The following is a 12,699-nucleotide window of genomic DNA, read 5'->3' on the forward strand; positions in this document are numbered from 1 at the left end:
TCCATGTTTTTTGCCTCAAAATTACATTTTAGTATGTGCGGAAAGCTATTCTCCTCTCACTCACTAAAACGCGCGCGCGCATACACACACTGGTGTTGTCATCGCTGCTCTGACGATTTTATCAGTAAAATAATTTAGCAGCTTATAAGCTACATGACATTTCTCACTAGCGAGGTAACAACAGCGCTGTCATTGAAGCAGATAAAAGTAGTTTCGCTTTTAGAAGAAACGCTGCTACCGAACACTGTTTATACAGACTCAGGTAATTCTCTCTCACACACACGGACACTCTCTCTCTCTCTCTCTCTCTCTCTCTCTCTCTCTCTCTGAAGGACAACATGACAATGTCTTGAAAAACAACATAGTAATCTTAAGAATATTTTCAAATCTTGTTGTGTGTAGGTGTGAGATTTTAAAGAAGAACATCTGTGAAGATTCTCTTTTGTGCACGATGAAACCAGATTTCACAATCGGTTAAGATTTAAAAACTCCTGTAGTCTGAGACAGGCTTTAGGTAAACACTAAAGAGCTGATATATCCTGTGTCTGTCCAAACTGGGCCTTGGATGTCAAGTGGTTTTATCATCATTTGATATCAGTCCTAAGGACGTTTTTAACTGGCAAAACCACGTTACATACAACTATCATTCAAAAGTTTTTGGGTCCGATTTAAGAAAGAAAGAAAAAGAAATCAGTGAGCTCTTAAAGTAGCACAAAAAGAACTTTGTTACAAAAACAAATCTATTTCAAATAAATGCGGTGTTTTTTTTCTTTTCATCAAAGAATACGGATAAAATCTTTCCGCAAAAAGATTAAGCAGCACAACTGTTTTCAACATTGATAATAATAAGTAATGTTTCTTGAGTATCAAATAAGCATAGGCTATTATAATGATTTCTGAAGTATCATGTGACAATAAAGACTGGAGTAATAATGCTCAAAATTCAGCTTTAACATCACATTAATAGATTATATTTTAATTTCAGAATTAATATATATTTATATATATATATTAATATTTTTCTTCAAATAAATTCAGCCTTGGAGAAAATGTGAATATAGAAGTAAATAAAGCATTTTCAAACCAGTTTTGACCCGACCTGAATGCAAATCAATGTAATAGTTCAAAGTAACAAACCTTTTCCAGACGTTTCCATTGGAGAGACAAACTGCTATCTATACATGCGCGTATATGACCCAACTAAGCTCTGACAGATGAACACAGTCACTTGTATATGCTCTACTTTTCATTTATAAATGCCAGACAGACATTCTTTTCTCTTTCAAGGTCAGTGTATAAAAAATGAATTCCTTCAGATGGCACAAATATGGCCATAAGGACACATCTCATTGCACAAGGATGTGTACGTAAGTCTTTCAACAGTTTTCTGATTCTTTATTTGTCACTTGTGAAAGTTTCTCTATCCGAAATATTAGCTGGGTTTTCACTTGCCATTTTAATAGAAGAAAGTTGGGTTCGTTGACTATAATATTTGTGCTATTAGTAATATTTTTCCCCCCCAAACAGGCTTCTTAAACACCAGTCTTCCACTGGTCGGTCAAATGTTGTTGTGTATTGATCTGAGTATGTATTGATCTCTGTGTGTATGTGTATGCAGTGAGCAGACCGTGACGGGTTGGTTGGAGCGGATGTTATAGCCAGACAAGAGGGTTTTATGGTACGCCAATCCAATGATGGTATCGCTGGACTTTTGAAGGGTATGGGCCATAAGTAAAAAACAGAACACTGCTCACGAGGGGAATAGAAAAGAAAAGCTTTTGTTTGCCAGACTGAGAGGGATGAGGACAAAGACATACACTTGTGGAGAAAACAAAAAAAAAGGAAAGCGCTTGAGGGGCTTGAGCTAAAGAAAATAGGTGTGTGTGTGAGCTGGGAAGGAAGAGAGAGAGAGAGTGAAAGAGGTGAGCTAGAGGTTTTAATGTGGCCGTTTGTCGTGTTTATGTGGCTGTGCCGCTGCTCTCCTGCTCTCTGTATTGATGGCAGTGCAGCCAGGCTGTAATTGATGGCGGCATATTGCTGTACTCCGGCAAGTGTAATGGGCCGAGACACAGAAGCAGAGAGCACAGCAGGAACCCTCTTTAACCCTTTACGTGCTCACACACACTCACACTCCACAAATATGTGTGTGTTTGTGTCTGTATGAAAGGAGACGTGTGTCACATTTCTACTACAGGTAGATTAACTTCTCATTTTGTAACCCCAAATTGTGCTCCTTGCATTGTGCAAGTTTTCAAGTTGCACACAAAAGATGCACATATATAAAAATAAAGGTTTTTTTTCTTTAAAAAAAGGTCGTAGAACCACTATTTTTGCTTTCCCAAAGAACCTATCAGTAAGCATTTCTTAAAATTATTATTTTTCTTACACTATGAAAATAAAGGTTCTTTATTGGCATCTATCAATGAAGAACCTTTAACATCCAACCTTTCCATTCCACAAAAGGTTCTTTATAGTGGAAAAAAGGTTCTTCAGATTAATGTTCTATACATTAGGTATACACATTTTTTTTTTTTAAGAACTGTTCACGGAAAGATTCTTTGGCAAATCAAAACATTTTCTTCTTTGTATTTTTTTCGTTTTGTTTGTAGAGTGTAGTGTAAAGAAAACCTTTTTTCCACTATAAAGAACATTTTGTGTAATGGAAAGTTTGATGGAAAAGGTTCTTCATTGAACTACAGATGCTAAAATGAACCTTTATTTTGAAGAGTGCAGTTCTTCCCTTCCGTAGAGTTCCGCTTCCATTCCTGAAAGCAAAATGCAGACGACAAGTATTCTGTTAGTTAGTTGTTATATTGTTTAGTTTGCTTGTCTGCTTTGTTTAGATGTATTTTTTAAGTGCTCTGAGTACTGGAACGCTATTTATATCAAACCTAACTCGGTCAAGCAGTAGGAAACAGTTGGTCATGTGATCGTAACGTGGCGGCATGAAGAGGCAACCAACTTTTATTAGGCTACTGATATGACAGAATTGAATTTGAAGTATCATTTTGAGCATATAGTTCTTGAGGGGTAAACCTTGGACACTTTTTCAGTGTGGAAAGAATGACTGAGTGCACCTGTAAAGACATCCTGGGTTAAACATGAACTGTGATCTCGTCTACATTGCTAAAATCATAAAAGAAAAAGAAAGTAAAAAATAGTTTACCTCAGTTTGTAACAGTGGACGTCTATGGAGTAAATAAATGTATACCATAATTAACCCAGAATGAGATTTATTGCCAAATATGCTTGCGCACACAAGGACATTTTCTTGAAGAGAAAAACAAAACGCATATTAAAAGGCCGCTATTATGCTTTTTCAGATTATCTTTCATGCCGTGTGTAATAGCTTATTATGAATCTAAAAGGTCTGCAAAGTTTTAAAGATCAAACTACACGACAAATAAAGCCTCTCAAAGAAGGAAACTGCCTGAAGGAGTTCAACTCAAACTGCATCTTGTTTGGGTGGTTACCTGCATTTCCAAACCGCCAATAGGGGGCAGTGTGTCTCTACTGCCACTTCAGTGCTTCAGCTGCTGAGATTGTTGGTACCTCATTCCCCCCTCCACATATGCCCTGCCTGTGGCATCATGCTTCTATGTGCGAACATCTTTGGCAGCGTGGAGCGGGAAGGGCTTGTAAGCCAGCACGCTCCCACTGCTGTGAACATATTTGTTTGCGTGACTGTTTGTTTCTATTTCTGAGAATTTGACTTAACCTTAGTCATTAGCAGGGCAGATTTATGATAATTTTCATTCATTTATTTGCATGTTTATTCATGGCACTGTATGCTTCCATAGTGGAGATGGTGATAATTTATTCAGAGACGCTTTATATTCTGAGAGCCGATATCACTTAAAATGTATCATATCATATTATAGCATTGCTTATACATCCTTAAAATTTAACATTGATAATACGTGAACTCCAACGACAAACAGTGCAGCTAATTATAAAACAAATATATGAACATATTAGTTTCATGTCACATAACTGTACACATAAAATATTATGTCTGGAAAACAATAGTGCTTTCTTAAACCTCTTTATATTAGCAAGAGAGGAAAATAATCACATGACACTTGACAATATCCAGGTGTGAACCTAGCAACAATGAAACGTATGCCTGTAGCCACACACAGGATAAGGGAAATGAAACTAGCCGTCCATTTCAATATCCAGCTGACATCAACAAACATATTTACTGTACAAGACATTTCCACAGTCGGAATGCTACAAAACAATATTGTGCTCGCTGTATCTCAGAGCACACAAACTAATCAAAAATACTCCATGTGTTCTGCAGAAATGACTCTGGTGAATAGATCTGCTCATCTAACGCAGTGTGTTATTTACACAGCACCCTAACATGCTCTTTCCAGCTCTATTTGCAACAGATCATAGTTGTGTTGGATAATGATTTGACATTTTAACGAATCAGAACTGTGCAAAAAATGATAGACTTGAACCCATTAATGCATTCATTGACGAAATCACTTTATTGTGCGATTCATTCAACATCGCATATAATCAGATTATATTTAATATTCCTGCCAACAGCAGAGTGTGTGAAAGAGTTTTTTTTTTTAACAACAGTTTAATAAACAAGAAGTTAGTAGACTAACTTTTTTATTTTAAAAAACAATATTACTAGTTTCGTTACCTGTTTTAAGAAGTGTTTTCTTTGTAGCAAATCAATTCGGTCAAGTGAATGATTCAATGATGTGGCTGCATCCAAAAATGCCTACTTCACTACTATAGTATGCTATGTGAAAAGAGTAGTATGCCATCCTTTCCAGAAGGCTATTCATAAAACAGTTAAAAGTAGCCTATACCTGGATGTCATATTCGGGATTCTGAAATCCCATGAGGCCACTGGAGAGGATTTGTGAATGGCAGTGAAGCAACGCAACTGATGCTGGCAGGTCACATGGCAAATGTAGTACGTTCGGACTACGTTCATCTTACACATATTCAACATATTTTTTGGTCGCAAATTAATTTTTCAGAAGTACATAATCAAAGAGTATGGGATTTTGGAAAGAGCATTTTGTGTCTAAATAGCATAGCATCCAACAGTTACTATTTCCCCCATGTAAACACATGGCAGAAATAGTAAGAGTAGTATGCTATATTCTATTTTGAATTCTGCAAGTCAATTGTTCAGTTCTTGAATGAATCATGTTCATTTTTTTTAACCAATCAATTCGATTGAGTGAATGATTCAGTTTAGATTCTAGTCATAAGTTTAATTCCTGAACGAATCAGTGAATGATTCAAATGACTTACCACCTAGAAAAGTCCTGCACTGAAAAATCCCCATGCACAGATTGACAGTTTTTTTTTCTATAGTCATAATCAAACGTCGAGAGCAAACAATTAGAAACCAGCCTCTTGAAATCTTAATGCTACTCTGTTTTGTCTCTCGATGCGTTTTCCCGCTGCGTCCGTCTCACCCTCATCCACCTTCTGGCATTTCCCCAGGTGTTGAGGCCGAGAGAGGAAGTGCTATTTTTACTAGTCTGATCTCACACCTCTCTCTCGCTCCCTTCCTTCACCCTCCCCCTCGGTGTGAGGAGGCACGGATGGGTCTGACGAGAGGCCTGAATTTAATACACATGCACGCCCATGCTTTCAACCTTCCGTCAGCTTTTGATTCAAACCTATGAAGGTATTCAGGTGTCTCGGAGCTACTGCGAGAAACATCTGTCATAAACTGTTCACTTTTTTTAGTATGACATGCGATTTCCTTTAATTTAATCATGGTTTTCTTTTTGTTGTACTACCCTGAGCACACTAGCGCTTTCTCTCCTCCTGTTTCTCCTCTCCTTCCACTCCCCCTCTCCATTACTGTGCGGCTGTAGATGCAGTTTCTGCACACGCTCTCTGCCGTGCTTATCGGAATGCGAGTGCTGATTGTTGGCCTGTCTCTCAGTTTGACTGACAGCTCCGGCTTTGCAGCGAAACGCCTGATTTTGTCAATGTTTGTCTGCGAGGCCTTATCTCCAAAACCTTATATTAACTGCCTCGACAGTTAGTGTAGCCGGTCTCCCTCCATCTAGCTTTCCCTCTTCCTATTTGGTCCTCCCTTTTCCTCCTTTCTCCATCAACGTCCTCCCTTCTTCCTTTTTTTCGTAGCTTGACACTGTCAGCAGTTTTTGATTTAAAAGACTCAAGTCCCATTTCTGACGTTTAATATCATGGTCCTGTTTTTATCCAGTCTCATTTTTAAGACGTGATGATGGCTGAGAGCAGGTGAGAAGTGGGTAAATGAGAGGCATTTCCATTGTCTTCTTGTAAAGTAGATCCAGAGGTTAGCAGATCACTTCACACTTAGTGAAATCCAATATGCTTCCAATTCTTGTGTTAGTGCATGTCAGAGTCAATGAGTAAACAGACACAATCTTACAGTCATCGAGATTAAACAATTACTTTCAATTAACACTCTCTTTCTCGCTTTTACACGCTCGCATGTGGATGTGGGTAGTTCATGCAGGTCACCGTGATTTTGCCAAGTAAGTCAACATTCCTATCCCTATCCCTACCCCTAAACCTAACCCTATATCATTTATCCCTAAAATCAGAGAGAAATTAATAACACTGACGTAGAAGCACCTAACCCTTGTTGTAAGCCTAAACTAGACATACACTGTAAACTTGTCCCTCAAATCTGATTGGTTGATTAGAATGTTGTTCCAGGATCAACAAAGATGTTGACCCAGACACATTTGGTGAAATCACTTTTCACCAGTTGATGCATATATAATTTCAGGATTTTAGGTAGCAATTTATTAGAGAAAATGTATCTTAGGCTCTGTAACTGGTAACTGTTTCTCAAAAATACAGTAAAAAAGTAATATTGTATAATATTGCCATTTAAAATGGTATATTATTCCTTTTTTAGCTTATTTATTCTAATTTTCAGCATCATTACTCCAGAAATCATTCTAATATGCTGATTTGGTCCTCAAGTAACATTTCTGATTATTAATAAAATGTTCACTTTAAACAGTATAATATTATTATTAAAGGAGTGGTTCACTTTAAAATAAAATAAAAATAGCCCATGATTTACTCACCCTCAAGCCATCCTTGGAGTATATGATTTTCTTCTTTCAGACGAAGACAATCAGAGTTATATTAATAAATGTCCTGGCTCTTCCAAGCTTTATAATGGCAGTGGATTGCAACTAACAGATTGAAACTCAAAAAAGTGCATACATCCATCATAAACAAACTCCAAACGGCTCCGGGGGGTTAATAAAGTCCTTCTGAAGCAAACCGATGAGTTTATGTTCGAAAAATATTCATATTTAAAACTTTATAAAGTAAAATAACTAGCTTCCGGCCAAACGAACATACGGATCTGACTTAAGCGTAAAGCGCAACTTATGCGAGTAATGTGACATACTGCTGATATTTACATAGACAGTATATAAACGGATATTTACTCGACGCCATGACGCATTACGCTACTTCCGACGTCTTAAGTTGCGCATTATGCGTAAGTAGATTGCGTTTGGCCGGAAGCTATAATCTTACTTTGTAACGTGTTAAATATGAATGTTTTTTTTCTTGCACAAACTCATCGCTTTGCTTCAGAAGGACTTTATTAACTCACCGGAACCGTTTGGAGTTCGTTTATGATGGATGGATGCACTTTTTTGAGCTTCAATCTGTTAGTTGCAATCTACTGCCATTATCAAGCTTAGAAGAGCCAGGACATTTATTAATATAACTGTGATTCTTCTGAAAAAAGAATGTCATATACACCTAGGATGGCTTGAGGGTGAGTAAATCATGGGCTAATTTTCATTATAAAGTGTCCGAAATTCATGTTTCACTATAAGTACGTTAACACAGGGAAAAAAAGTTGTGTCCGTCACGCCATTTTTGGGGTTTTCATCATATTTAATCATCTTAACAAGTTAGTCCTGAAGTCACAAATGTATTTTTATGAATATGTAGTCTCTCAATAGTCTCTCTTAATAGACGTTCATAAGCTGCATAATAGTTGTAAAAGACATGTTCAGAATGGCAATCAACATATATAATTAAAGGAAGATATTGGTACTTTTGAGAAACATCCTTTAGACAAGTGTGTCTTCAAACACAGTAGTTTCACTAAGACCACAACGCTGTGATTGAGTAAAATGCATTTACACCGGTTTAATTAAACATTGATTTATAATTTAATTTCTTACGTCACTTCTTAAAGACTTCTTTATTGAACATTGTCTACAGTCTAAATGTGCTTATGTTTGTTTACTTGTTGCATCTGCTTTCAGAGTATCATTTTAAAATCTAAAATTAAATTTTTACTATGCAGCTGTCTCTGGAATAGTATTCTGATCAATAGTCAATAGCAGCAACTGTCATTGCAACTCGGCCCAGGTAACTGATTTTTGTGCTATTGCAGGTCTCTTTTTATTCTCTTTATGATGAAATAATATGTCCATTTCTTTCTTTGTTTGGCAAATAGCAGTTCAATAAGTGGGATAATGAGCATTCAGCTGGACATTATTGCAAATAACCCCTTCAGGGTAATAAAAGACCCCTTTATTTTGTCCCGAGGTCCTGATCACCCTGTCAAGGTTCTTACGTATAAATGAACAGCAATGAAACAACTCTTCTGACACTCTATTTTGTTCTCTGCAGCCCTTAATGTTGATCATTGCTTCTCCTGTGAAAGCGGTGGCTTAGTTTGACCTGTGTTTCTCAGCAAAATCAGAACAAAGAGAACTGACAGTCTGTATTCAAGTCCAGTTTGTTGCATTCAAATTCTTTCAAATACCATACGTCAAGGACATAAAAGACTAAGCAACTTTGTGTTACGATTCTCAGCGATTATCCATATTGAAAAGACTTTCCTTTCAAAAAAATGCATGAATCTGGTTGAGGTAGCAGAGATTTCATTGTCTTTATTCATTTCACACAATACGCTCACATTTCTTATATTTTATCAAATGTGTATGAGGATTTCATAGGAATCAAACCTGTGACCTTGGCATTTCTAGACCTGTCTGTGTGTCTGTCTGTTTTATCTTTCAAACGAACTCATTCTGTAACTCCTTATTCAATATACAATTAAAAGAACATAACAGAATAAAATAAATAGAACAATGTGAGGGTTCACGAGCTGCTAATTATAAGGAGCTTATAAACAAGGTGGAAAAGTAGGAATTTAATCACTCAGTAATTTAAAAAAAAATTAAAAGGTGTTTGGAGACCCTGTATTAAAAGACTTTAATTCATTAACCAGGTGAGAGCGTAAGTCTATCTTTATCCTAAATTATATTTTCATATTTTTAGGGCATGTTTCTGATTTTAAATCTGCACTTTAATTTATCCAATGTGTACTCATTACCTCTGAGCTTATTGAACAGTGATGATGCATATAGTGCGGTCTATGCAAACTGAGGTGTAAATCTAAAACATTAACATTAAACATTAGTAAAACATTGTGTGGGATAAATGAATAGGGAAATATAGATATTTTTTAAAATGTATATCTTTTAAGATAATATACAACATCTGTTGTGCCATTTGTGCATGAAGAATTAGGAGTTTGTTTCAACATTTTATTTGAAAGTAATTCTTTTGCACCTCATTTCCAAAGTACATTCAGTTTCAGATTCAGATTAGTGGTCAACACATATCCGATCCTTAAATGTGACCCTGGACCACAAAACCAGTCACATGGGTCAATTTTTTTTAAATTGAGATTCATGCATCACATGAAAGCTGAATAAATAAGCTTTCCATTGGTGTATGGTTTGTTATGATATGACACTATTTGGCCAAGATACAACTATTTGAAAATGTAGAATCTGACGGAGCAAAAAAAACGAAACATTGAGAAAATCGCCTTTAAAGTTGTTCATTTATGTTTGCGATTGTGCTGCATTCACTCACAAAAAATAAATGTTGAATATATTTATGGTACGAAATTGACATATTCATGGAACATGATCTTTACTTAATATCCTAATGATTTTTGGCATAAAAGAAAAATCGATAATTTCGACCCATATATTGCCAATAATTGCCAATAGCCAATTATTGTTGGCTATTGCCACAAATTTACCCGTGCGACTTATGACTGGTTTTGTGATCCAGGGTCACAAATTAGCCACAATCCCAGTGTGGTTTCAGCTTTAAGAACCAATAGTTCATTGCTACTAAACATAAAGTGCTACATTTCAACCTATCAGATCTGGATCACTTGTTCACACTCATATATAAAACAAAATTGAGTAAAGTTAGTCTGTTCCAGTTTTGACATTCCTTATTAAATAACATATTAAAATGGAAAAAGACTTGTCATTGATTTGACCCATGGCATTATTGAAAAAAAAAAAACATGTTAGATGCTTTTTAGGGGTATTAATGGAGGTTGAAGGTCAAAAAATAAACATAAACGAAAAATAAACTAGGAGATGTCATCTCTATACTATTTTTGGTCTTTGTGCCATGGTATTTTTCCTCATAGCAGATATGGAATATTGAGCTCAATGAGGCTGTTAAATGTAAACATATTGAAATAAGCACTGCTTGAACCATGTGGCGTTTTGATTATTATGTCACTGCAAAAACCATGTCAGAAAAATCAACCCATTATGTCACAGCATAATGATGTTGAACAAAGAAAGTTCATGGACAAAAACAAACTGCATTTTCCCAGGAAAAAGAAAACTTAGTGCAAACGTTCTAAATCAAAATAATTAGATTTGATATATATTCTATAGGCTATAACCCATTAAAATGCCATGGTGATGAATTGGTACATGCAAATTAGCTGATATTCTGATGAAAGAACAAACATTAAAATAAATAAAAGGGGTTTATTTTTAAAATCGATGTTGCATTACATTAATTTAATTAGTACAGAAATTAGTATTCAATCAATTTTAGTTGTGGGAACACAGATGTCACAGAATAACCCATATCACATCATATCATATTCCTTATTGTTTTTGTGTGTTCTTGTGTAATCAGAAATCGAGAACCCTACAGTCAGTGTACGTTTGAGAATGTGTGTGTAAGTGTGATGGTGTGAGGCACTGTGTCAGCAGAGATATGCTAACATGCCTGCTTCATTGTGCTGGTGATGCTGTTCTTTGAGTCTGAATGAATAGAGCTCGTGTCTTTGCAGCGAGAAACATGTCAGTCAGCCCTGTCTCCCTGACCTATACCATCCCTCACTAAACCTCTCGCAGACTCGCACTTCTCCGCATTCTCGCGCACAAAACCAGCGAATAATAAGGAAGCACTGATCCTGTGACCTCTCCTTCTAACCAGTCGCCACGTTTCCCACAAATCTTTCTTCGCAACTGGATATGCAATGGAGTCAGACTATGTTCCAGTCCGATATTAACCACCTCAGCAAAGCACAGGCTCTATACCAGAGATAAAAGTGTTGGCTTACCATGCAATGTTTTGCTCGAGGTGCCTCCATCCGTGACCCTGTACTGACCTAAGATCAACACATAAACTAAATTTTGAAGGCCACTCCTGAATCACAGCGTGCACTTGTGGTGGCCTTGAGGCTCCTGTAGATCACAGGGCCGTGGCCTCCTCTTGGCGGTTTGTGAATGCATTTCTAAAGGTGCCCTCATTACAGTCACCCCAAGTTTATTGTATCGGTGACTCTGGCCACTTCTTTTCATAGACCGTAGAGGACATGTTTTCTAATTTGCTTAGTTTACAGAAGGCTCTGTGCATCAAAGTTTCTCTCTCGCTCTTTATATTTACCCTGCTCTTGCTTCTGTTTTAAATGCAACAATTTTATAGGCTATTTATATATTTATATCTAAATTATGTAGTTGATAACTCTTATTTGTTTATTTTAAACGACTAGTTTACAATAAACAATATTCGGTCATCATTTACTCGTCCTCATCTTTTTAAATGAATCAGATGATTTAATTCACAAAACTGATCTGAATGATTTGTCCACAAATTGTATGGACTACTTTTATCATTCTCATTTGCAGTGCTGGGGGTAACGCATTACAAGTAATTACGTAATCAGATTACTTTTTTCAATTAACGTATTACTTTTTAATGTACAACAAAATTTCTGAGTTACTTTTTCAAGTAAGTAACTCAAGTATAACTTTGTTTTCCCATTTATTGACTGACACCTCTCCTGTCCCCATGTTGAGAGAAATCGGGAGTAATCCTGCCCCTTTTTTATTTGTGATTACAAGCTTATTGTTTTTAAATTTTGACTTGAGAGGGCATTCATGTAAAAAATTTGAACTAGGAAACTAGTATTTATAATAATTCCGATAGCACAGGCGTTGATCGCGCTGTGTAAACATGATGGGTATTGTAGTTCCCAACTAAATGTGAGCATGTAACTCAAATCACTTGCACAAAAACTGATTCAGTATTTCTCAAAATAAATAAAAACAATGACCTGTCAAAAATGTTGAATATTAGACAAACCTGCAATAATTAAATGTTAAATTACACAAATATACTGTACTTTATGCATTTAATCTCACTTTATTAATCAATGTCTTGCTGCTGACCTTCGATGATCAAATTCAATCATACTAAGCAAAAACGACTTTAGATAAACCTCACATTTGTGTTTCTTTCTTTTTTTTATTTCTGTAGTAAGGGTGTTGAACTCTCTTCTCCTGCATCCTATTCTTCTTCAATCCAGAATGGCCAACCCGATCTCACGGC

General features: G+C 36.2%; 1 protein-coding gene across 1 annotated transcript in view; it reads left to right on the plus strand.

The window, feature by feature from the left end:
• Window positions 1–57: 57 nt before the first annotated feature.
• Window positions 58–12,699, plus strand: part of lhx5 (LIM homeobox 5) — a 78,342-nt gene continuing 65,700 nt past the window's right edge. Inside the window, exons 1-2 of the mRNA XM_079587068.1 lie at window positions 58–262; window positions 1,288–1,367. Of these exons, the coding sequence (XP_079443194.1) occupies window positions 1,303–1,367 (65 nt within the window). The 5' untranslated portion in view covers window positions 58–262; window positions 1,288–1,302. The remainder of the gene's footprint in view (window positions 263–1,287; window positions 1,368–12,699) is intronic.

Source organism: Phoxinus phoxinus, assembly GCF_949152265.1.
Source record: "Phoxinus phoxinus genome assembly, chromosome: 17".
Lineage (NCBI taxonomy): Eukaryota > Metazoa > Chordata > Actinopteri > Cypriniformes > Leuciscidae > Phoxinus > Phoxinus phoxinus.